Below are 26376 nucleotides of genomic sequence, written 5' to 3'. Positions count from 1 at the left end.
GTGAGATCTTGTTGCAGCTCTATAAAACTTTGGTTAGACCGCACTTGGAATACTGCGTCCAGTTCTGGTCGCCCTATTATAGGAAAGATGTGGATGCTTTGGAGAGGGTTTAGAGGAGGTTTACCAGGATGCTGCCTGGAATGGAGGGCTTATCTTACGAAGACAGGTTGACTGAGGTCGGACTTTTTTCATTGGAAAAAAGGAGGAAGAGAGGGGACCTAATTAAGGTATACAAGATAATGAGAGGCATAGATAGTTGATAGCCAGAGACTTTTTCCCAGGGCAGAAATTATTAACACGAGGGGTCATAGTTTTAAGCTGTTTGGCGGAAAGTATAGAGGGGATTTCAGAGGTGGGTTCTTTACACAGAGTTGAGAGAGCATGGAATGTGTTGCCAGCAGCAGTTGTGGAAGCGAGGTCATTGGGGATATTTAAGTGACTGCTGGACATGCATATGGTCACAGAAATTTGAGGGTTCGTACATTAGGTTTACCTTACATGAGGATCAATGTTCGGCACAACATCATGGGCTGAAGGGCCTGTTCTGTGCTGTACTGTTCTATCTATGTTCTATGGTAGTTTCTTTATTCAGAGTAGTAGGGGCAGTGGAACCCACTGCCTGCAACAGTCGTAGACTCGCCAACTTTAAGGTAATTTAAATGGTCATTGGATAAACATATGGATGAAAATGGAATGTGTGGGATAGATGAGCTTGAGATCGGTTCCACAGGTCTGCTCAACATTGAGGGCCAACAGGCCTGTACTGCGCTGTAGTGTTCTCTTTGTATTTGAAGTTTTTGTTGCCAGTGCTTTCCACTACACTTTTTGGTGACTAGAATTCATTCCTGAAAATACTCAACAAATTGACTCATGTTTTATGGCTATACCCTCAGCCCGCCGTGGTCAGATGAGCCCACTAATATCTCATGTTGCAACGTAAATGCAAGAATTCTCCTTCCCACCATGCGGTGTTGAGGAAACAAGGACAGGCTATCAGCCTAGAAGACCCCAAGATCCTGGCCTGAAAACAGCAGCATCCTTAATTTTCTGTGTGTGCATGAGAAGACAGTTTCTGGCTACGCCAGCATTCATTGTCCAGCTTCAAATGCTCAGAAGTCAGCCACACTGTTGTAGGTTTGTAGTCACAAGTAGGACAGACCAGGTAAGGATGGCAGATTTCCTTTCCAAAAGGACATTACTGAATCAATTGGATTTTTACGATTGTGGTTACATGCTCACCATTAGACTAGCCTTTTATTCCAGAATTCTATTGACTTCAAATTTCACCATCACATTGGTCGGTTTTGAATCTATGACCCAGTGCTGTAACCTAGCATTGTGGATTAGAAGACCAATGACTTTTGCCATTCTACCACCACCTCCCTCGTCAGCCTGTCTTAACTACAACCAATGCTCCCATGATGAGAACAAAGCATCATCAAAAGCTCTACTTTTATGCATTGCCTGAAGTTCCTACTTTACAATTTGTCATGCATTTGGAGAAAGGGAAAACAAATTTAAAAAAAAAACAGGTACAACTTTTGTATAGACTGAGTCTTACCAGGCACTGACTCCAACACTGAGAAGACTTCTCCTTTTGCACTTGTGAAAGTCACACCAGGCTTACTGCTCTGTTGACAAAGTACAGGCGTATCACTGGACCACTCTGATTTGATAGGAGTCTGCATCTCAAGCTTTTCTTCTTTATTCTCAGTTTCCACAACAGCCTCCATCTTCTCTTCCTCCACAATGGCCACATTGTCCAGTGTCTTCTGAAGAGTCTCCTGCAGTTTCTTGATATCATCTCTGAATTTCTTATCTTTCGTTTGCTTTTCTGGCTCTACTGTCGGGGAAGTAGCAGAGCCGGTCATCAGCTGTTCTACTGTCATATTCTTTAGACTTTCCAAAATCTTGATTGCTTCTTTTATCTCATGAAAACCTTTGGGAGAACCATCCTTTGCAACTTTCTCAAGATTTGTGCTACTTGAAGTTGCTCCAGCAACCTGAGCCTGCTCTGATTCAGTCTTACTCTCTTCCGATTGTGCTGTAACCTCTATTCCAACTTCAAGCGCTTCACTTCCCTTTACAATTTCATCTTCAGTCACACCATCATCTGTTTCCCAACTATCACTGTCATCTTCCCACTCATCAGATGTTGCTCCAGTAGAGGTGCCATCCAAAGAATCCAGGTCAGATTCTTCAATGTCAGACTCAACATTATACAGATGCTAACAAAAAAGTAAGTAAAGTTTACTCAATCTTAAAGTTGAGTTGTTAACATTTCACAAGTTAGGTACTGATATTGACGTTAGAAAATAAAACAGCAAAAGGTCATTTGGTCTCACCACCTGGGTTACAACTTAATCATGACCAACTTAGCACTGGATTAAAAAAAATCAGAGTCAAACGCATGACTCAAAAGCTTGGAAAGAGAAAGAAATGTGTTTCAATTCACAGAGCACAATGAGGACGAAATAGGCAGCAGTACTGTTAGAGAGGCTCAGGTGAAAGCCCATCTCAAGACCAGTGTACGATGAATAGTGTAACTATGGTTACGGAGAGGGCTTTAAACCAAATAGTGTGATGTGAGGGGAGATTTGGAAGAGATAAAGAGGAAGAACAAGGAAATACTTTTTTCCTATTTGTTCACGTAGTAAACGTTAGTGAGAAGTCAGAGGATTGGGAAGCTTTTAAAAGCCAACAGAGGAAAGCAGATTACAAATGGAGGTAGTGCTGGGTGTCTTAAAATGCATAAAGGTGGATAAATCCCCAGGACCTGAATCACAGAACATGTCGGAAGCTAGGGAAGCGATTACTAGGTCCATGGAGTTTTTTTTAAAATTCATTCCAGGGATGCAAGCATTGCTAGTTGGGCAATAAATGCTACCCTAATCCTAATTACTCAGAGGGCAGTTAAGAGTCAACTACATTGCTGTGGGTCTTGAGTCACATGTCGGCCAGACCAGGCAAGGATGGCAGTTTCCTTCCCTAAAAGACATTAATTGGCCACATGGGTTTTTATCCCAACAATTGGCAAAGTATTCATGGTTATCATTAGACTCTTATTTCCAGATTTTTTTTATTGAACTCAAATCCAGTATCTGTCATGGCAGGATTTGAACCTGGGTCGCCAGAACATTACCTGGGTCTCTGGATTAACAATCCAGCGATAATCCCACTAGGCCATTGTCTTCCCTATCACCGATGAGGTACTGGAAGACTGGAGGTTGGCTCACGTGATGGCACCATTTAAGAAAGGAGGTAAGGAAAAGCCAGGGAACCATAGATCAGTAAGCCTGACATCAGTGGTGGGCAAGTTGTTGGAGGGGATCCTGAGGGACAGAATTTACATACAATTGGAAAACAAGGACTGATTAGGGATAGTCAACATGGCTTTGTGCACGGGAAATCATGTCTCACTAATTTGATTTAGTTTTTTGAAGTAACCAAGAGGATTGATAAAGGCAGAGCGATGGACACTATCTATATGTTCTTCCGTAACGTTCCTCATGGTAGATTGGTTAGAAGATTAGATTGCATGGAATACAGAACTGACTCGAAGGTGGAAGACAGAGGGTGGTGGTGGAGGGTTGTTTTTCAGACTGGAGGCCTGTGACCACTGGTGCGCCACAAGGATTGGTGCTGGATCCACAGCTTTTCATCATTTATATAAATAATCTGGATGTGAACATAGGAGGTACAATTAGTAAGTTAGCAGATGACACCAAAATTGGAGGTGTAGTGGACAGCAAAGGTTACCTCAGATTACAACGGGATCTTAATCAGATGTGCCAAGAACCTTAGAGGCTTACAAAATTATGAGGGGTATGGATAGGGTAAATAGGCAAAGTCTTTTCCCTGGGGGCTTACAAAATTATGAGGGGTATGGATAGGGTAAATAGGCAAAGTCTTTTCCCTGGGGTCAGGGAGTCCAGAACTAGAAGGCATAGGTTTGGTGTGAGAGGGGAAAGATATAAAAGAGACCTAAGGGGCAACTTTTTCACACAGAGGATGGTACATGTATGGAATGAGCTGCCAGAAGAAGTGGTGGAGGTTGTTACAATTGCAACATTTAAGTGGCATTTGGATGGATATTTGAATAGGAAGGGTTTGGAGGGATATGGGCCGGGTGCTGGTAGGTGGGACTAGATTGGGTTGGGATATCTGGTCGGCGTGGACAGGTTGGACCGAAGGGTCTGTTTCCATGCTGTACATCTCTATGACTCTAAGTGGCAGATAGAATTTAATTTAGATAAATGCGAGGTGCTACATTTTGGAAAGGCAAATCAGGGTAGGACTTATATACTCAATGGTAAGGTCCTGGGGTGTGTTGCTGAACAAACAGACCTTGGACTGCAGGCTCATAGTTCCTTGAAAGTGAATTCCCAGGTAGACTGGATAATGAAGGTGGCGTTTGGTATGCTTTCCTTTCTTGGTCAGCACGTTCAGTACAGGAGTTGCGAGGTCATTTTGCAGCTGCACAGGACATTGGTTAGGCCACTTTTGGAATACAGCGCTCAGTTCTGGTGTCCCTGCTATAGGAAGGATATTCTGAAACTTGAAAGGATTCAGCAAAGATTAACAAGGATATTGCCAGGTTGAGAGTTTGAGCTATAGGGAGAGGCTGAAAAGGCTGGGGCTATTTTCCCTGAAGGATCAGAAGCTTAGGGGTGACCTTATAGAGGAGAAAGTGAGGTCTGCAGATGCTGGAGATCAGAGCTGCAAATGTGTTGCTGGAACAGCGCAGCAGGTCAGGCAGCATTCAGGGAACAGGAGAATCAACGTTTCGGGCATAAGCCCTTCTTCAGGAATGAGGAAAGTGTGTCCAGCAGGCTAAGATAAAAGGTCATATCCTTTTATCATATAAAAGCCTGCTGGACACACTTTCCTCATTCCTGAAGAAGGGCTTATGCCCGAAACGTCGATTCTCTCCTGTTCCCTGGATGCTGCCTGACCTGCTGCGCTGTTCCAGCAACACATTTTCAGCAGTGACCTTATAGAGGCTTATAAAATCATGAGAGGCATGGATAGGGTGAATAGCCAAGGTCTTTTCCCCAGAACAGGCAAGTTCAAAACTAGAGGGCATGGTTTAAACTGACAGAGGAAGGATTTAAAAGGTACCAAGTAGCAGCATTTTCACAGAGAGGGTGGTGAGTGTATGCAATGAGCTGCCAGAGGCTGGTACAATTACAGTATTTAAAAAGCATCTGGAAGGGTACCTGAATAGGAAGGTGTAGAAGGATATGGGCCAAATGGGATTGGATTAATTTAGGATATCGGGTCAGCATGGACGAGTTGGATCAAAGGGTCTGTTTCCATGTTTTACCTCTCTTTGAATCCAAGTCCTTGAAGGTGAAGATACAGATTAAAGACAAACAGGGAGGTGATGTGTGAAGTAGGTCTGCCCCTTAATACACTTAACAGGCCAAATGGCCTTCTGTGAGGTAAGTTTATGATTGTTATATTGAGGGTATGAAGCTCAATGTACATCAATCAGATTCAGCTGAAAGTATAACTCTGGTACAGAATCAAATACTTGGGCCAATACACATACTAGACAGAGCAGCTGGCAATGACCAGAAACTTACTGCCTACGAAATGTAGGTGAAACAAAGACAAATCAACAATTTCAAAAAGAAACTGGATGGGCACTTGTAGAAAATAAACTTGAAAGGTTATAGAGATATAAAGCAAGGGAATCGACTGATTTGATTGCTCGACAGCTGGCATGCACTTGACAGGCTGAATGACCCCAATCTATTCCAAACTAATGCTATGGAAGTTTATTACTGTTTTCCCTCAAATACTTAGTTATCAAAAATATGTACCACATTCTCAAGCTGGCAGAGAATGAGTCAAATTAAAATGAATATGGATATTCCTCCCTACTTGACAACAATCCCTTTGGTTCTGGGCAATTTCTTACCTGAGGCAGTATGTTGGATTTGGAGTTATCTGCCCAGACCACTTCAACCTTCCCACTAATATCAACACGCGACACCTGACCGACAGAAGGCTCCTAAAAAGAGAGAATTGTTCAGTCCAAAACATAAAAATTCTCTTTGCAAATCAAATGCTAAAGACCTCTGTCCAGACAGAGGCAACAGTGGATTGCCCTTTGGTTTCCCAGGATCAGCCAAACCATCGGCACTCTGTTCAGCTGACAGCTTGGTTTTTATTTCTTCGATACAATACAAGGAACACAATTGTTTAAGGTTTCAATAGTTACTCAAGTGCAACTTCTCCATTTTCGGGGGTAAAGCTTTTGATTTTCAGTATTAGGACAATGATAAATATGGACTATTGAAATCTGCCTTCCATCATTTGATTTTGACACGGAACAACTTTTATGGACTAAAAATTGGTTTAATAAAAGGACAAATATTGATCTACAATGGCCTCTGTGATCACCTAGTTAGGGTTGGTCAAGTTCATGAAACCATCAGTAAACAAGAATTAGTCTGAACCACAATTACCTTCATAACGAAAGGGTACAAACTCAGATGCATCTTACATGACTATTCACTCAGCAATGATTCAGCTAAGGCAGTTCATCACCACCTTCTCAAAGGTGACGATGGATGGGCAATGAATGCTGGCCAGCCAATGACACCCACATCACACAAATGAACAAAAAAAAATTTCCTCCCAAAATAAATTACACTTGGAAAAAGTCACCACTTCTACAGACTGGCGAGTTCACAGTGAGTGTGCTTTCATTGCAAATGCCCAAAACTGAAAGATTTCAACCAGTTACTAGCCTATTTATTGCAATGTAGATTAAAAATTTATTCATTGACAGGAAAACATACAATAGAAGCTTCGACCACATTTTTCTCATATGCAACATTCAGCTAGATATTCCACGTTTAACTGCAAGGACCTCATTGTCTCAGTGATTTGAAAGTTGCCTGGTCTCTAGTGCAGTTTTCTACTCCTCGCCTCCCCCAAATTATCAGTGTGGGATAGAGCAAAGGCAATACTGTGGAGTGCCAATAGCAGGTGATTTTAAATCCTGTTACATGTGGTTGCTGCCTGACGGTCTTCTCGTGCACAGTGAAGTACAGCTCAAGTAAGTCTGTGAGCTACTGGAAATGTACTGCACCGTGGGAATTCAGTACGTAGGGGGAGATGGTGACTTCTTTGCTTAAAGTTTGCAGGTCTTTTCCATAGTTTATTAGTTTGTAACACTATATTCTTCAGGTTCAACTGAGCAGAGAAAAGGCAGTTCTAGGTTAACAGCTGCTGCTTCAGAGATTGAGTGGAAGATCAAACCAAACACAGACATCACAGGAAATGTGTGTATCAACTAGTTCATGATCTAAAAAAGAATATAAGAAAGCTAAGTAGGGTAAGGGAAGTACATGTAGCATGAGGGAGGTAGTTGAATATGCTTATGAACTAATTTTCTTTTTATAAAAAGAGCATTACTAAGGAGATTAAAGAAATCATGGCAGGAATGCTCACATAGTGATATATGCCTGTGCTATGTGGCAAGTCTTGGAAGCTTCAGTTGTCCCTGTTGAACACATGCATAGGAATTGTATCCAGCTGCAGCTACTGGAGAACAGTGTTTCAAAGCTAGAGTTGCAAGTAAGGGCTATCAAGAAGGGCTTTTGCCCAAAACGTTGACTCTCCTGCTCCTCGGATGCTGCTTTTCCAGCATCACACTCCTCCACTTGTCAGCCCAACCCTGGATATTGCCCAATATTGTTGCATTTGAACGTGGACTGCTTCAGTATGAGGAGTCACGAACGGTGCTGAACATAGTTTCCCGAAGATGGCAAATCTCTGCTTCTGACCTTATGATGTGAGGGAAGGTCATTGATTATGTGGGTGAAGGTGGTTGGGCCGAGGACACTACCCTGAGATGTGCTGGAGCTGAGGTGATTGATGTCCAACAACCACAACCATCTGTCTATGTGCCAAGTAGAACTCGAACCAGTGGAAAGTTTACCCCGATACTCATTGATTGCAGTTTTGCAAGGGCTCCAATGATGTAATACTGTCAAACATAGCCTTGGTATCAAGGCTGCCATTCTCTCCATACCTCTGGAATTCTTTTGTCCACGCTTAAACCAAGGCTGTAATGAGGTCAGGAGCTGAGCGACCCTAGTGGAACCCAAACTGGGCACCACTGAGCAGGTTATTGCTGTGCAGGGACTACTGAACAGCACTATTGATCAGATCTTCCATTACTTTACTGATGAATGCTGAACAAGTAGTAATGAAGCTTAGCAAGTGAAGTATCAGTGCAAGAGCATCTTGCATACAGTAATTGCAAACCCACAAGATTCAAGATTGTTATAGAAAAGGACAAGAATGGGCCTGAAAATCAAAGTTCTCACCTGGGGAAAGGCTGATTTTTGTTAACATCAGATATGATTTGGCAGACTGGACTGTAAACAGATACCTTCAGGCAAATCTCTCAGAACAGTGGGAACGCACTCGAAATATGGAGTGTACAAGATCAGTATGTTCCAATAAAGAAACATCACGTGAACCCTGGATACTGAAGAATATACAGCATTGGATCAAGACAGAAAGGGAGGTTTATGGCAGATAATGAAAGCTCAATATAGCAGAAGCCCTGTAGAAGCATAAAAGGTGCAAGATGAAACTTGAAAAGGAGATCAGGAGAGCTAAAAGGGAATGTGAAAGGATAAAATATAGGAATATCCCAAATTGGCTTACAAATACATTAAGCAAGATACAAGATCACCATAGGAAATGGCATCACCAACCCAAGAAAACCCAAACATGTAAATAGAAAACAGGAAACACCAGCAGTGCTTCATCTGGAGGCCCACTGAAGATGTTACCTAGTATGGTGACGAAACTGTCCGAAAATGAACCTTTCAGCTCAGCAAGCAAACCTACATCCTGTACATTAAAGACAAAAGGATAATGAGGGAAAGAGTAGGACCCATAAAGAACTGCAGCAATAATTTATGCATGCAGCCCAGAGGATAAAGGTAGGGCTCTAAATAAATACTGAAAATGTGTTGCTGGAAAAGCACTTTTCCAGCAACACATTTTCAGCTCTGATCTCCAGCATCTGCAGTCCTCACTTTCTCCTCTAAATAAATACGTTGTGTCAGTATTCACTCTTAGAAGGGACAATGTAAAAATAGAAATTAAAGATGGGCTGGTGATATAATGAAAGAAATTAGTACAGACTGAGAGGAAGTTCTGAGTGGTCTTTCAGGCTTAAGTTGTAGATAAATCCCCAGAGCTGGATGAAATGTATCCCAGAGAGACAAAGGAGGAAATAACATTCCTGTCTAGCCACAAGAGGTTAGAGGACGGGAGGACAACCAATCAAGGAGGGAACAAGAAATCAACTTCAGTTATGAAGAAAAATTGGGCAAACTGAAGTTGCTTTCCTTTGTCCTTCCTCAATCTCCTTTGCACTATTCGATGTATAAAATTATGAAGGGCATAGCCAGGGTGGACAGGAAGAAGCTTTTCTCTCGATAGAGGGATCGATGACCAGGGGCATAGATTTAAGGGAAGGAGCAGAATGTTGATCTTGCTATTTGTAAACCTTTGCTGTAGCCTTAACATTTTATTCCATGCTCTATTACCCCTGTGCCCTGTATTGTATGATCTGCTTGTACTGCACCCAAAACAAAACTTTTCATTGTATCTAGGTACATGTGACAATAATAAATCAAATCAGAAGGTTCAAAGGAAATGTGAGGAAAACCTTTTGCACCTAGGGGTGGTGGAAGTCTGGAACTCTGTCTGTATGGATAATAGAGGCAGAAACCCTCATAACATTGGAGTGGTATTTAGATGTGCACCTGCAATGTCAAGGCATAAAAAGGTTACAAGCCAAGTATTTGGGAAGCGAAATTAGAATAGTTAGGTAGTTGTTTTTAACTAGTGTGGACACAATGGAGGACCTTTTTCAACGCTGTAGATCTCTATGATTCAATGTGTCTGTACCTTTGTTGTTCTAGTTGATAGGGGTTATGGCTTTGAAAAGTGCATTGTGTAAATGGTCTACACTTGTGCCATGGTGCACTGATAGAAATCCAAATGATTTACTATAATTTAGATTTCCTAAAACACACACAAGGTGGTACAACACATTAGGCTATTTAATGAAACAAGAGCCTATGGTGTTAGAGATAATGTATTCACCTGGATAGAAAAATGGCCATCAAATAGAATACAGAGTTAAGATAAACAGGACATTTTCAAGATGGCAACCTGTAACCAAGTGGACTTATACACTTAATGGTAAGGTCCCAGGGAGTGTTGCTGAACAAAGACCTTGGAGTGCAGGTTCATAGCTCCTTGAAAGTAGAGTCGCAGGCATTTGGTATAGAACATTACAGCGCTGTACAGGCCCTTTGGCCCTCGATGTTGCGCCGCCCTGTCATACTAATCTGAAGCCCATCCCACTTACACTATTCCATGTACATCCATATGCCTGTCCAATGACAACTTAAATGCACTTAAACTTGGCGAATCTCCTACCATTGCAGGCAAAGCATTCCATACCCTTACCACTCTCTGAGTAAAGAAACTACCTCTGACGTCTGTCTTATACCTATCTTCCCTCACTTTAAAGTTGTGTCCCCTCGTGTTTGCCGTCCCCATACTTGGAAAAAGGCTCTCCCTCTCCACCCTATCTAACCCTCTGATTATCTTGTACGTCTCTATTAAATCACCTCTCAACCTTCTTCTCTCTAACGAGAACAGCCTCAAGGCCCTTAGCCTTTCCTCGTAAGACATTCCTTCCATACCAGGCAACATCCTAACAAGTCTCTTCTGCACTCTTTCCAAAGCTTCCACATCCTTCTTATAATGTGGTGACCAGAACTGTACACAATACTCCAAGTGTGGCCGTACCAGAGCTTTGTACAGCTGCAGCATAACCTCCTGGTTCCAGAACTCGATCCCTCTATTAATAAAGGCCAAAACACTGTATGCCTTCTTAATAACCCTTTCAATCTGGGTGGCAACTTTCAGGGATCGGTGTACATGGACACCAAGATCTCTCTGCTCATCTGCACTCCCAAGAATCTTACCATTAGCCCAGTACTTTGCATTCCAATTACTCCGTCCAAAGTGTATCACATCACACTTGTCCACACTAAACTCCATTTGCCACCTCTCAGCCCAGCTCTGCATCCTATCTATGTCTCTCTGCAACCTACTATATCCTTCATCACTATCCACAACTCCACTGACCTTAGTGTCATCCGCAAATTTACTAACCCACCCTTCTAAACCCTCATCCAGGTCATTTATAAAAATGACGAACAGCAGTGGACCCATATGCTTTCCTTTATTGGTCAAAGTATTGAGTACCAGAGTTAGAAGGTCATGTTGAGGCTGTACAGGATGTTGGTTAGGCCACTTTTGGAATAATTCTGGTCTCCTTCCTATTGGAAGAATATTCCGAAACTTGAAAGGGTTCAGAAAAGATTTAACAGGATGTTGCTGGGGTTGGAGGGTTTAAGCTATAGGGAGAGGTTGAATAGGCTGGGGCTGTTTTCCCTGGAGCGACAGAGGCTGAGGGGTGACCTTATGGAGGTTTATAAAAATGAAGGACATGGATAGGGTAAATAGACAAGGCCTTTTCCCTGGGGTACAGGGCATTGGTTTTGGGTGAGAGGGAAAAGATTTAAAAGGGACCTAAAGGGCAACATTTTCACGCAGAGGGTGGTGCGAGTATGGAATGAGCAAACAGAGGAAGTGGAGGAGGCTGGAACAATTACAACATTTAAAAGGCAACAGGATGGGTATATGAATAGGAAGGGTTTAGAGGGATCTGGGCCAAGTGCTGGCAAATGGGACTAGATTAGGTTATAATATCTGATCGGCATGGACAAATTGGGCCGAGGGATCTGTTTCTGTGCTCTATGACTCTATGTGCTGCTAATTTCAGGTTTGGTTTTATATTTGGCACAAAAACAGCCAAAAGACAGAAAATTGTTTTTATTCACTGTTGGGAAATGTTGTTGGTTGGCCAGCATTTATTACCAAAAGCAACTAGGGATGGGGCAACATACTTTTGAGCTGCCTTCTTGAGTTGTTGCAGTCAACATGCTTTAGGTTGATCCACAATGTTCTGATGGAGGGAACTCCAGGATTTTGACCCAGTGACAATGAAGGAATGAGATATGCTTCCAAATCAGGACTGACTTGAAGGGGAACTTTCAGGTAGTGTTTCCATGTATTTGCTGCCCTTGTCCTTCTAGATGGAAGTGCTCATAGGTTTGGAAGGTGTTGTCTAAGGATCTTTGGTGAATTTCAGCAGTACGTCTTGTAGATAGTACACTCTGCTGCTACTGAGCATCGGTGCTGGAAGAAGTGGATGAGGTGTCAATCAAATGGACTGCGATGTTCTGGATGGTGTCAAGTTTTGTGTGTTGCTGGAGCTGCACTCATTCAGGGGATGCGAGGAGCATTCCATCACACTCCTGACGTGTGCCTTGGAAATGGTGGAAAGGCTTTGGGGAGTCAGAAAGTTATTTGCCGTAATATTCCTTCTGGCTGAAGGGTTAAACAACACAGCTCGAAAATATAAGGGGAAGGAATGAACATTATCATTTAAGTTCACAATTGCTCCTTCATATTTACTCCTTTTTAGCTCTCAATCCTCATCCTTTGATTCCATTAGAGTTCCAAATTCGATGAGATTTTTGAAGAGATTTAGTGACCGAGTACCCACAGCTTCAAGAGTAGAGAGGATTCCAAAAATCAAACCAACCCTGAATAAATAGAAAAGTAACCAAGACGATTGGCAAAAGAACCAGAGGAAAAACCTTATGCAACAAGTGGTTAGGATTTGAAATGCACAGTCTGATGGGAGTGGTAATTTTTTTTTTTTAAAAAAAAGCTTTCAATGAAAAGGTAAACATATGAAGCAGAACAAAAAAAAACATCAGGAGATGGCGTTTGGTACACTTGTCTTTATTGGTCAAAGCACCGAGTAAAGGAGTTGGGAGGTCATGTTGTGGCTATACAGCACATTGATTAGGCCACTATTAGAATACTGTGTGCAATTTTGGTATCCTTGCAATAGGGAGGATGTTGTGAAACTTGAAAGGGTTCAGAAAAGATTTAAAAGGATATTGCTGGGTTTGGAGGGTTTGAGCTATAGGGAGAGGCTGGGGCTGTTTTCCCTGGAACATTGGCTGCTGAAGGATTACGTTAGAGGTTTGTAACATCATAAGGGGCATGGATACAGTGAGCATTGTACTGAGGTAACCTTATTGGCTGTCCATTACACATCCAATTTTGGTGTAATCTGCAAACTTAAGCATACCTCCTATATTCACATCCAAATCATTTCTATAAAAGACAAAAAAGCAGTGGACCCAGCACTGATCCTTGTGGCACACTGCTGGTAACAGGCCTCCAGTCCAAACAGCAAACCTCCACCACCACTCTCCATATGATTCACAACTTCAATTGCACTCAATTATTTTGAAAATAGGAAATCAATTTTAAAAATACACCAAAAATTGGTCTATAACATTGCAGCAGCAGAAGAGGAAATAAAGTTTACATCACCTCATTGTCGTTCAGCAATGTTCGCCCTTCCTCCACATTCCCAATGCGGATTACGATATCAGTGATGCGGAAATGGAAATCCGGATGATCAGCAATGTCATAAACACTAATATCTTCCTCGCGTCCCAACATCTGCAGTTTTAAGTAAAGTTTGTCTCAGAAAAAAGTACCATTCCCTTAATCTCACTCTTGGCTTGTAGTTCTTCCAGACTGCTCCACAGCAGTCTCAAAACTTACCGGCAACAAACATCAATAAATGATATTCCACAGCTAATCCTTGTTGGAAGGATGATGTGTTACTTACACAGAAGGTGCTATTATACATTAATGCACACTGTTGGGCAGTCTCAGTTTTATCTTCAGTTCAACATTATCACTTGGTCCAATCAATGCATAAATTTCAAGCCTCAAGATGACTGACCAACTTGAAGTGTTCTCAGGTTTACTACCGGTGCCACTTAATAACGAGACGAAGAACAGGGAGCGGGCGCAGCTGAACACGTAGCTGCGCAACTGGTGTATGAGGGAGGGCTTCAGGTATGTAGATAATTGGAATGCCTTCTGGGAAAGGTGGGATCTGTACATGAAAGACGGGTTGCACCTGAACTGGAAGGGAACCAATGTCCTCGCTGGAAGGTTTGCTCGAGTGGTTCAGGAGGGTTTAAACCAGTATGGCAGGGGGGTGGGAACCTGAGCTATATACCGGTGGTGAGAGGTGATGGAGATGAGGCAATAGCAAGAGGTAGCGCAGCCAGTGGGAAGGAATTTCCTGGGAAAGAACCAAGGGATTGGTTAAAGTGTGTTTGCTTTAATGCCAGGAGTATCAGGAATAAAAGTGATGAGCTTAGAGCATGGATCAATACCTGGTGCTATGATGTTGTGGCCATAACAGAGATGTGGGTTTCTCAGGGGCAGGAATGGTTGCTAGATGTTCCAGGGTTTAGAACATTTAAAAAGAATAGGGAGGGGGGAAAAATAAAATAGGAGGGAGTGTAGCACTGCTAATCAGAGAGGGTATCACAGCTACAGAAGCTTCCATTGTCGAGGAGGGTCTGCCTACAGAGTCAGTATGGGCGGAAATTAGGAACAGCAAGGGAGCAGTCAACTCATTAGGGGTTTACTACAGGCCCCCCAATAGCAGCAGGGAGACTGAAGAAAGCATAGGTTGACAGATTTTGGAAAAGTGTGAATGTAGGGTTGTTGTAATGGGTGACTTTAACTTTCCCAATATTGATTGGAACCTCCTTCGAGCAGATGGTTTGGAAGGAGCTGTTTTTGTCAGGTGTGTTCAGGAGAGTTTCCTAACTCAGTACGTTGACAGGCCGACAAGGGGAGAGGCCATTTTGGATTTGGTGCTCGGCAATGAGACGGGGCAGGTGTCAGATCTTGCGGTGGGAGAGCATTTTGGTGATAGTGAGCACAACTGCCTCACATTCTACATTGCTATAGAGAATGAGAGAAGCAGGCACAATGGGAGGATATTTAATTGGGGAAAAGGAAACTATGATACTATCAGATGTGAGTTGGGAAGCATGGACTAGGAGCAATTGTTCCATGGAAAGGGCACTATAGACACGTGGAGACTGTTTAAGGAACAGTTGTTGCGAGTGATGCATAAACGTGTTCCTCTGAGACAGGCAAGAAGGGATAAGGAAAAGGATCCTTGGGTGACGAGAGCGGAGGAGCGTCTCGTCAAAAGAAAGAAGGCAGCTTATGCAAGGTGGAGGAAGCAAGGATCTTGCTCAGCTCTTGAGGATTACAGGCAGGTGAGGAAGGAGCTCAAAAATGGTCTGAGGAGAACCAGAAGGGAGCACGAAAAAGGATTGGCAGAAGGAATTAGGGAGAACACAAAGGCATTTTACACTTATGTGAGGAATAAGAGAATGATCAAAGAAAGAGTAAGGCCGATCAGGGATAGCATAGGCAACTGGTGTATAGAGTCTGAGGAGGTAGGGGAAGCCCTAAATGAGTTTTTTGCTTCTGCTTTTATGAAAGAAAAGGACCTTGTAGTGAATGAAACCATTGAGGAGCAGGTAAGCATGCTGGAACGGATAGAGATTGAGGAAGTTGATGTGCTGAAAATTTTGACAAACATTAAGATTGACAAGTCTCCAGGGCCAGACCAGATTTGTCCTCGGCTGCTTTGGGAAACGAGAAGTGTGACTGTTTCGCCACTTGCGAAGATCTTTGCATCCTCGCTCTCCACCGGAGTCTTACTGGAGGACTGGAGAGAGGCAAATGTAATTCTTCTCTTCAAGAAAGGAAATAGGGAATCCCCGGCAATTACAGACCAGTAAGTCTCACGTCTGTCGTCTGCAAGGTGTTAGAAAGGATTCTGAGGGATAGGATTAATGACCATCTGGAAGAGCATGGCTTGATTAAATGCAGTCAACATGGCTTTGTGAGGGGCAGGTCGTGACTCACAAACTTTATTGAGTTCTTTGAGGATGTGACTAGAAAGGTTCATGAGGGTCGAGCTGTGGATGTGGTGTATATGGACTTCAGCAAGGCTACCATGATAAGGTTCCCCATGGTAGGCTCATTCAGAAGGTCAGGAGGAATGGGATACAGGGGAACTTAGCTGTCTGGATACAGAATTGGCTGGCCAACAGAAGACAGCAAATGGTAGTAGAAGGAAAATATTCTGCCTTGAAGTCTGTGGTGAGTGGTGTTCCACAGGGCTCTGTCCTTGGGCCTCTACTCTTTATAATTTTTATTAATTTTATTAATGACTTGGATGAGGAGATTGAAGGATGGGTCAGCAAGTTTGCAGATGACACAAAGGTTGGCAGTATTGTTGACAGTATAGAGGACTGTTGTAGGCTGCAGCGTGACATTGACAGAATGCAGAGATGGGCTGAGAGGTGGCAGATGGAGTTCAACCTGGATAAATGCGAAGCGATGCATTTTGGAAGGTCGAACTTGAAAGTTGAGCACAGGATTAAAGACAGGATTCTTGGCAGTGTGGAGGAACAGAGGGATCTTGGTGTGCAGGTACATAGATCCCTTAAAATGGCCACACAAGTGGACAGGGTTGTTAAGAAAGCATATGGTGTTTTGGCTTTCATTAACAGGGGGATTGAGTTTAAGAGCCATGAGATCTTGTTGCAGCTCTATAAAACTTTGGTTAGACTGCACTTGGAATACTGCGTCCAGTTCTGGTCGCCCTGTTATAGGAAAGATGTGGATGCTTTGGAGAGGGTTCAGAGGAGGTTTACCAGGATGCTGCCTAGAATGGAGGGCTTATCTTACGAAGACAGGTTGACTGAGCTCGGACTTTTTTCATTGGAGAAAAGAAGGAAGAGAGGGGACCTAATTGAGGAGTGCAAGATAATGAGAGGCATAGAGAAAGTTGATAGCCAGAGACTTTTTCCCAGGGCAGAAATTATTAACGAGGGGTCATAGTTTTAAGCTGTTTGGCGGAAAGTATAGAGGGGATGTCAGAGGTGGGTTCTTTACACAGAGTTGAGAGCGCATGGAATGCGTTGCCAACAGCAGTTGTGGAAGCGAGGTGATTGGGGATATTTGAGAGACTGCTGGACATGCATATGGTCACAGAAACTTGAGGGTTTGTACATTAGGTTTACCTTACATGAGGATCAATGGTCGGCACAACATCGTGGGCTGAAGGGCCTGTTCTGTGCTGTACTGTTCTATGTTCTATATTTGGCCTTGCCCAAAAACCAAGTAGATTCCATAATGCCTCAGTGAAGACAGCATGTGGACAAAGCCAAAATAGAAGTGCAGTAAATATATTGAAATGTAGAAAATAGGAGGAATAGGCCAATTGGCCCATCAAGCCTTTGCCACCATTCAACCTGAGTGCCCTGTTCCTGCTTTCGTCCCATACCTTTGTTCCCTTTAGCCCTAAGAATATGCCAAATGCCTCCTTTAAAACATTCAATGTCTGGCTTCAACCAGTTTCTGTGGCAGAAAATTCCGTAGGCTCATCATTCTCTGGGTAGAGAAATTTCTCATCACAATCTTAAATGGCACAACCTGCAAGTTTAAATTGTGATCCCCTAGTTCTGGTCTCCCCAGTCACCAAGAACACCCTTCCTGCATTGACTCTCATCTCACCCTATTAGGATTTTATAGGAGATCTACAGTTCCCATTATTCTAAACTCCAGTAAACGTAATCCTAGATGATTTGGTCTCCCTTCAAATGTCCGTCGTGCCATGCTGAGAATCTATCTGGTAAATCTTTCCCATAGAGAACATCCTTCCTCAGACAAGGAAGCCAAAAACTGAACAAATTCTAGGTTTGGTCTTACTCATACTGTTTGACAATGCAATTTAAAGAACTTTATTTACCCACTGTTCTGCTTGACAGCACATCTTATTTCATTAGGGAAAGGAATTCTGATTTTCTCTTCCTTTATTTCTAACTTGATGACACTTTAAAACAATAGGAACAGGACAAATGAATCAAGAAATCTGCTGTTTCTCAAGGACTAAGCTCCATAGGTTTCATTCATGAATGGAAATTTAAAGCCTCATACAACAGAGCTGAGCTCCATCATAAAATGATTCACTTACATGCAGCAAGGTTCCTTACAAGTTTGTTTTCTTTGCCCCTAGATTTAAGCTATCAATGTGCTAACCCAATTGACAATATCGACTAACATCATCCATTATTGTAAAATTCTCAACATTCTCAGATCTTTATCAAGAGTTAATCAATAGAGGAAATTACAGTATTGGTAAACCAGAGGCCCAGGCTAATTAATGCTCATGGAACACTGGTCCAATTAATAAAACCTGGATTTGAAAGGTAGTCACCATAACGGCAAGCATAGATCTTCAGATAAGTCACCTGGTTCACTAAAGCATTTCAAAGAATATCTGCCAACTTCTGGTCTGGTTGACATGAGGTTGACTTTTAAACAGGAGAGGAGAGGTCACACTGCTTGGACCCTTTTATAGGCCTCCACAGAGTTCCAGAGAGGTGAAGGAGAGGATTGGCAAAATGATTCTGGGTAGGAGTGAAAGGAACAGAGTGGTCATTATGGGGGACTTCAACTTCCCCAACATTGACTGGAAATGCTATAAATCTAGTATGTCGAATGGATCAGTTTCTGTCCAATGTGTGCAGGAGAATTTCCTGACACAATACATCAAAGGGATGACAGAGGGGAGGCCACCCTGGATCTGGTGCTGGGTAATGAACCAGGCCAGGTGTTTGACTTAGTTGTAGGTGAGCACTTTGGAGAGAGTGACCATAATTCAGTTACGTTCAGTTTAGCGATGGAAAGAGATAGGTACATGCTGCAGGGGAAGAGTTATTGGTGGGGCAAGGGCAATGGCAATTATAATGTGATTAGGCAAGATTTAGGATGCATAGAATGGGGTAGCAAAATGCAGGCAATGGAAATGTGGAGCTGGTTTAAAGGAACAGATAGTGTGTGTCCTTGATGGGTGTGTCCCTGTCAGGCAGGGAGGAAGTGATAAGGGCTCCTGAAGAAGAGCTCATGCCCGAAACATCGATTCTCCTGTTCCTTGGATGCTGCCTGACCTGCTGCGCTTTTCCAGCAACACATTTTCAACCCAGGAAGTGATAAGGTAAGGGAACCGTGGTTTACTACAGAAATTGCATCTCTTGTTAAGCGGAAGGAGGCGACTTATGTCTTGATGAGGCACGATGGTTCAGATGAGGCGATGGAGAGTTACGGATCAGCTAGGAAGGATTTAAAGAGAGGTGTTAAGAAGAGCAAAGAGAGGACATGCACAGTCTTTAGCAGATAGAATAAAGGAGAACCCTAAAGCTTTCTATAGCTATATGAGGAATAAAAGGATGATTAGGGTGGGAATAGGGCCAAAGACAGAAGTGGGAAATTGAGTATGGACCCTGTGGAGATCGGAGAGGTGGTAAACGAACATTTCTCATCAGTTTTCACTCAGGAAAAGGAGAATATTATAGAGGAGAAGAATGAGATACGAGGTATTAGACTAGAAAGGATCGAGGTTAGTTACAAAGAGGTGTTATCAATTCTAGAAGGAGTGAAAGTAGACAATTCCCCTGGCCGGATGAGATTTATCAGAGGATTCTCTGGGAAGCTAAGGAGGAGATGGCAGAGCCTTTGGCTTTGATGTTTGAGTCGTCATTGTCTGCAGGTTTAGTACCAGAGGACTGGAGGATTGCAAATGTTGTGCCCTTATTCAAGAAGGGCAGTAGAGATGACCCAGGTAATTATAGACCAGCGAGCCTTACTTCTGTTGTAGAAAAGGATTATAAGCAATAGGATTTTAAATTATCTCGCAAGCAACAATTTGATTTCAGATAGTCAACATGATTTCGTCAAGGGCAGGTCGTGTCTCACAAACCTCAGAGTTTTTTGAGAAGTTGACCAAGCATGTAGATGAGGGTGGGGCAGTTGATGTGGTATACATGGACTTCAGTAAAGCCTTTGATAAGGTTCTACGTGGTAGGCTGTTTGAGAAAATGCAAGGGGCATGGAATTGAGGGTGAGTTAGCAGTTTGGATTAGAAACTGGCTTTCTGAAAGAAGGCAGTGAGTGGTGGTTGATAGAAAATATTCAGTCTGGAGTCCGGTTACTAGTGGTGTGCCACAGGATCTGTTTTTGGACCACTGCTGTTTGTAGTTTTTACAAATTACTTAGATGCAGGCATAGGTAGGTGGATTAGTAAATTTCCACACTAAAGTCGGTAGAGTAGCGGACAGTGTGGAAGAATGTTACAGGTTGCAGGGAGACTTGGAAAACTGCAGAATTGGGCTGAGAGGTGGCAAATGGAGTTCAATGCAGCTAAATGTGAGGTGATGCACTTTGGGAAGAACAACAGGAAGGCAGAGTACTGGGTCAATAGAAAGATTCTCGGTAGTGTGGATGTGCAGTGGGATCTTGGAGTCCATGTACATAGATTCCAGAAAGTTGCCACCCAGGTTGATAGTGCTGTTTAGAAGGCATACGGTGTGTTAGGTTTCATTGGTAGAGGGATTGAGTTCCAGAGCCGCAAAGTCATGCTGTAACTATACAAAATGCTAGTGTGGCTGTACCTGGAATATTGTGTATAGTTCTGGTCGCCATATTACAGGAAGGATGTGGAAGCATTGGAACAGGTGCAGAGGAGATTTACCAGGATGTTGCTTGGTCTGGAGGGACAGTCTTATCAGGAAAGTCTGAGAGACTTGGGTCTGTTCTCATTGGCAAGGCGGCGAGTCAGAGGGGATTTGATAGAAACATACAAGAAACATACAAGATGATGAGAGGATTAGATAGGGTAGACAGTGGTACAGTCTGTTGACCACATTGGAATGAGCTGCCAGAGGAAGGTGGAGGCTGGTACAAGTGCAACATTTAAGAGGCATTTGGATGTATATGAATAGTGGGTTTGGAGGGATATGGGCCGGGTGCTGGCAGGTGGGACTAGATTGGGTTGGGATATCTGGTCGGCATGGATGGGTTGGACTGAAGGGTCTGTTTCCATCCTGTACGCCTCTATGACTATGTAGCGGACTGAGCTTAGATTAGTTCACAAGTCCGCGCAACATTGAGGGCTGAAGAGCCTGTACTGCACTGTATTGTTCTATGTTCTATGTTCTAACTGCCCACATAAAGAAAGCTAGTTGAATTCAAGGGGAATTAGAGATAGCTAACAAGTGCTTGCAACCAACACCCAAGTGCTTGCAAAGAAAAAAAAATGAAATTTTAAATAGCCAAGAACCAACGAGAAAATGAACAGTTTTCATATGAATTACTTCACAAGTTCCTCACCTCTATCTCCGTGCCATTTGCCTTTGGTTTGAACCATTTCACTGAGCATGTCCGTCCAATGTGGTCAACAGACTGCACAACTCCATACACGCCAACATCCTGAGGTCCTTGAGCTTATGGGGAACAGTGAATTCATGCAAAGCAGGGAAAAAAAAATCACAAAGCAGAAAGTGAGAACTTATTTCTAGTCAGAATTAAGTAAAATTCAAATTGCAAAACAAACGTTCTGCTTGATCAGAAATACTTCTGCACTTTTTCCCACTGGAAATTATTTAAGTACCCTCAGCTTTCAAATGGCAGAATGCAGCATCTGGAAAGGCAAGTGGCATAAATCATAAGGTGACATAGTCTTCAACAATTTAATCGAGTATACAAACCATACATAGTAACATAGAAAAGAAGAGCAAGAGTAGACCTTTTGTCTCAGAGTCCACTCTGTAGTTCACTATGATCGTGGCTGATCGATCTCAATGCCATACTCTCACACTTCCCCTAGACTGCCAATACATTCAGTGATTTAACCTCTACCACCTTAGATGATTGTGAAGTCGACAGGTTTGCCACCATCTGAGTGAAGTTGTTTCACATTTCATTCCTAAATGGTCTGCCCTGTAATCACCATCCTTTGTTCTTTATCCACTTGCAGGGGAAGCATAATCTGTGCATCCAAACTTCTCTCACTCTGGGAGAAATTATATGTTTCATTGAGATCCCTGGTCATTCTTCAAAACATGAAGAGCCAAGTGACTCAATATCTCATATGCCAAAACTACAAACTCAGGAAATCAGTCACTGCACTCCCTTTATGAACAGTGTTTATCTTTTGTTTGATAACTGCATGCAATACACCAGTATGGTCTCACAAAGGTGCGATTCAGATGCAGCAAGGTATCATTGCTCTTATACTTAAAATTCTCTTGCAAGACAGGTCAATGTAGAATTTGACATTTCTTAAACATCATCTCATGGGATGGGGACATCACTGGCTGGCCAGCATTTATTGCCTATCCCTAATTGCCCTTGAGAATGTGGTGATGAACTGGTTTTTGAATCACTGCAGTCCACCTGCTGTAGATAGACCTCAATGTTGTGAGGGAGGGAATTCCAGGATTTTGACCCAATAACAGTGAAGGATAGGCAATATGTTTCCCAGTCAGGATGGTGGGTGGCTCAGAAGGGATCATAGAACATAGAACAATACAGCGCAGAACAGGCCATTCGGCCCTCAATGTTGCGCTGACACGTGAACTATTCTCTGCTCATTCCCCTACACTATCCCAAAGTCATCCACGCGCTTATCTAAGGATTGTTTAAATGTCCCTTATGTGGCTGAGTTGACTACATTAGCAGGTAGGGCATTCCACGCCCTTATCACTCTGTATAAAGAACCTGTCTCTGACATCTGTCTTAAATCTAATCACCCCTCAATTTGTAGTTATGCCCCCTTGTACACGCTGACATCATCCTAGGAAAAAGACTTTCATTGTCGACTCCATCTAATCATCTTGTATGTCTCTATCAAATCCCCTTTCAGCCTTCTTCTTGCCAATGAGAACAGACCCAAGTCTCTCAGACTTTCCTCAAGACCTTCCCTCCAGACCAGGCAACATCCTGGTAAATCTCCTCTGCACCTTTTCCAATGCTTCACATTCTTCTCGAAAAACGGGGACCAGAACTGTACACAATATTCCAAGTGTGGCCGCACCAGCGTTTTGTATAGTTACAGCATGATATTGCGGCTCCGGAACTCATTCCTCTACCAATAAAACCTAACACACTGTATGCCTTCTTAACAGAACTATCAACCTGGGTGGCAACTTTTAGGGATCTATGTGCATGGACTCCAAGATCCCTCTGCACATCCACATTACCGAGAATCTTTCCATTGACCCGGTACTCTGCCTTCCTGTTATTCTTCCCAAAGTGCATCACCTCACATCTAGCTGCATTGAACTCCATTTGCCACCTCTCAGCCCAATTCTGCAGTTTATCCAAGTCCCCCTGCAACCTGTAACATTCTTCCAAACTGTCCATTACTCTACCGATTTTAGTGTCGTCTGCAAATTTACTAATCCATCCACCTGCGCCCGTGTCTAAGTCATTTTTGAAAATGACAAACAGCAGTGCTCCCAAAACAGATCCTTGTGGCACTAGTAACCAGACTCCAGGCTGAATATTTTCCATCAACCACCACTAGCTACCTTCTTTCAGAAAGCCAGTTTCTAATCCAAACTGCTAAATCACCCTCAATCCCGTACCTCTGCATTTTCTCCAACAGCCGACCAAGTGGAACGTTATCAAACGCTTTACAGAAGCCATGTACACCATGTCAACTACTGTACCCTCATCTACATACTTGGTCACCTTCTCAAAAAACTGAGGTTTGTGAGACACGACCTGCCCTTGACGAAACCATGTTGACTATCTGAAATCAAATTGTTGCTTGCTAGATGATTATAAATCTTACCTCTTATAGTCCTTTCCAAAACATTTCCTACAACAGAAGTAAGGCTCATTGGTCTATAATTACCTGGGTCATCTCTACTGCCCTTCTTGAACAAAGGCACAGCATTTGCAATCTTCCAGTCCTCTGGTACCAAACCTGCAGACAATGACGACTCAAATATCAAAGCCAAAGGCTCCGCTATCTCCTCCCTAGCTTCCCAGAGAATCCTCGGATAAATCCCATCCGGCCCAGGGGAATTGTCTACTTTCACTCCTTCTAGAATTGATAACTTCTGTTCGTAACTAACCTCAATCCTTTCTAGTCTAATATCTCGTACCTCATTCTTCTCCTCTACAATATTCTCCTTTTCCTGAGTGAAAACCAATGAGAAATATTTATTTCGCACCACTCCAATATCCACAGGGTCCACACTCAACTTCCCACTTCTGTCTTTGACTGGCCCTATTCCTACCCTAATCATCCTTTTATTCCTCACATATCTACAGAAAGCTTTAGGGTTCTCCTTTATTCTATCTGCTAAAGACTGCTTGTGTCTTCTCTTTGCTCTTCTTAACTCTCTCTTTAAACCCTTCCTAGCTGATCTGTAACTCTCCATCGCCTCATCTGAACCATCGTGTCTCATCAGCATAAGCCTTCTTCTTCTTCATAACAAGAGATTCAATTTCTGTAGTAAACCACGGCTCCCTTACCTTATCACTTCCTCCCTGCCTGACAGGGACACACCCATCAAGGACACACACTATCTGTTCCTTTAAACCAGCTCCACATTTCCATTGTCCTCATCCCCTGCATTTTGCTACCCCATTCTATGCATCCTAAATCTTGCCTAATCGCATTATAATTGCCCTTGCCCCATCAATAACTCTTGACCTGCAGCATGTACCTATCTCTTTCCATCGCTAAACTAAACGCAACTGAATTATGGTCACTCTCTCCAAAGTGCTCACCTACAACTAAATCAAACACCTGGCCTGGTTCATTACTAAGCACCAGATCCAGTGTGGCCTCCCCTCTTATCAGCTCTTTAACATATCCTCCTGTACACAATGGACAAAAAAAACTGATCCATCCGACATACTAGGGTTATAGCATTTCCAGTCAATGTTGGGGAAGGTCAAGTCCCCCATAATGACCACCCTGTTCCTTTCACTCCTATCCAGAATAATTTTGCTAATCCTCTCTTCCACCTCCCTGGAACTCTGCGGAGGCCTATAAAAAACCCGAAGCAGTGTGACCTCTCCTCTCCTGTTTCTAACCTCAGCCCACACTACCTCAGTAGAAGAGTCCTCATCAAAAGTTCTCTCAGCCACCGTCATACTATCCTTGACTAACAAGGCCACGCCTCACCCTCTTGCAGGTGGTGGGGCTCCCATGTACTTGCTGCCATTTATCTTAGAGACGAAAATGGCCGTGGGTTGGAAGGTGCTGTTTAATGATCTTTGGTAAATTTCTGCAGTGTATCTTTTTGATAATGCACATTGCTGCTACTGAGCATTGTTGGTGGAGAGAGTGAATGTTTGTAGACAGTGTCAAATCAAATGGACTGCTTTTTCCTGGATGGTATCAAGTTTGAGTGCTGTTGGAGCTGCAGCCATCCAGCCAAGAGAGGGGTATTCCAGAACACTCCTGACTTCTGCATGGTAGATGATGGACAGGCTTTGGGGAGTCAGGTGGTGAGCTACTCGCCACGGTATTCCTAGCAGCTGACATGCTCTTGTAGCCATTGTGTTTATGTGGTGAGTCCAGTGAGTGTCTGGATTACAGTATCTCCCAGAAGGTGGGGGATCCAGTGATGGTAACATCATTGAACGTCAGGGGACAGTAGTTAGATTGTCACTTATTGGTGATGGTCATAGCCTGGCACTTGTATGGTGTGAATGTTAATTGCCACTTGTCAGCTAAGCCTGGATATTTCCCCATCTTGCTGCAGTATCTGAGGACCTGCGAACGTGCTCAAAGTTGTACAATCATTCTGACCTTATGACAGAGAAAAGATCATTAATGAAACAGCTGAAGATGGTTGGCCTGGGACACTATCCTGAGGAATCCTGCAGAGATGTCCTGGAGCGGAGATGACTGATCTCCAACAACCCCAGCCACCTTCTTTATACCTAGAACATAGAACATAGAACAATACAGCACAGAACAGGCCCTTCGGCCCACGATGTTGTGCCGAACTTCTAACCTAGATTAAGTACCCATCCATGTACCTATCCAAATGCCGCTTAAAGGTCGCCAATGATTCCGACTCTACCACACCCACAGGCAGCGCATTCCATGCCCCCACCACTCTCTGGGTAAAGAACCCACCCCTGACATCTCCCCTATACCTTCCACCCTTCACCTTAAATTTATGTCCCCTTGTAACACTCTGTTGTACCCAGGGAAAAAGTTTCTGACTGTCTACTCTATCTATTCCTCTGATCATCTTATAAACCTCTATCAAGTCACCCCTCATCCTTCACCGTTCCAACGAGAAAAGGCCGAGAACTCTCAACCTATCCTCGTACGACTTCCTCTCCATTCCAGGCAACATCCTGGTAAATCTTCTCTGCACCCTCTCCAAAGCATCCACTTCCTTTTGGTAATGTGGTGACCAGAACCATACGCAGTATTCCAAATGTGGCCGAACCAAAGTC

The 26376-nt window shown here is 43.2% G+C and overlaps 1 protein-coding gene across 4 annotated transcripts in view; it reads right to left on the bottom strand.

Annotated features, from left to right (window-relative positions):
• Positions 1 to 26376, bottom strand: part of LOC122562329 ((E3-independent) E2 ubiquitin-conjugating enzyme UBE2O) — a 161442-nt gene that overhangs the window by 38685 nt on the left and 96381 nt on the right. For 3 of the 4 annotated variants that reach the window (XM_043715203.1, XM_043715200.1, XM_043715201.1), the window contains 4 exons: positions 21271 to 21383; positions 13537 to 13668; positions 5927 to 6019; positions 1562 to 2228 (listed from right to left, as the gene is read on the bottom strand). In XM_043715203.1, the coding sequence (XP_043571138.1) occupies positions 1562 to 2228; positions 5927 to 6019; positions 13537 to 13668; positions 21271 to 21383 (1005 nt within the window). The remainder of the gene's footprint in view (positions 1 to 1561; positions 2229 to 5926; positions 6020 to 13536; positions 13669 to 21270; positions 21384 to 26376) is intronic. The other variant, XM_043715202.1, reaches the window with a different exon arrangement.

This window comes from Chiloscyllium plagiosum, chromosome 24 (assembly GCF_004010195.1).
Source record: "Chiloscyllium plagiosum isolate BGI_BamShark_2017 chromosome 24, ASM401019v2, whole genome shotgun sequence".
NCBI classification, from domain to species: Eukaryota; Metazoa; Chordata; class Chondrichthyes; order Orectolobiformes; family Hemiscylliidae; genus Chiloscyllium; species Chiloscyllium plagiosum.
The sequence above is the reverse complement of the archived record's forward strand: the minus strand, read 5'-3'. Positions and strand labels throughout refer to the sequence as shown.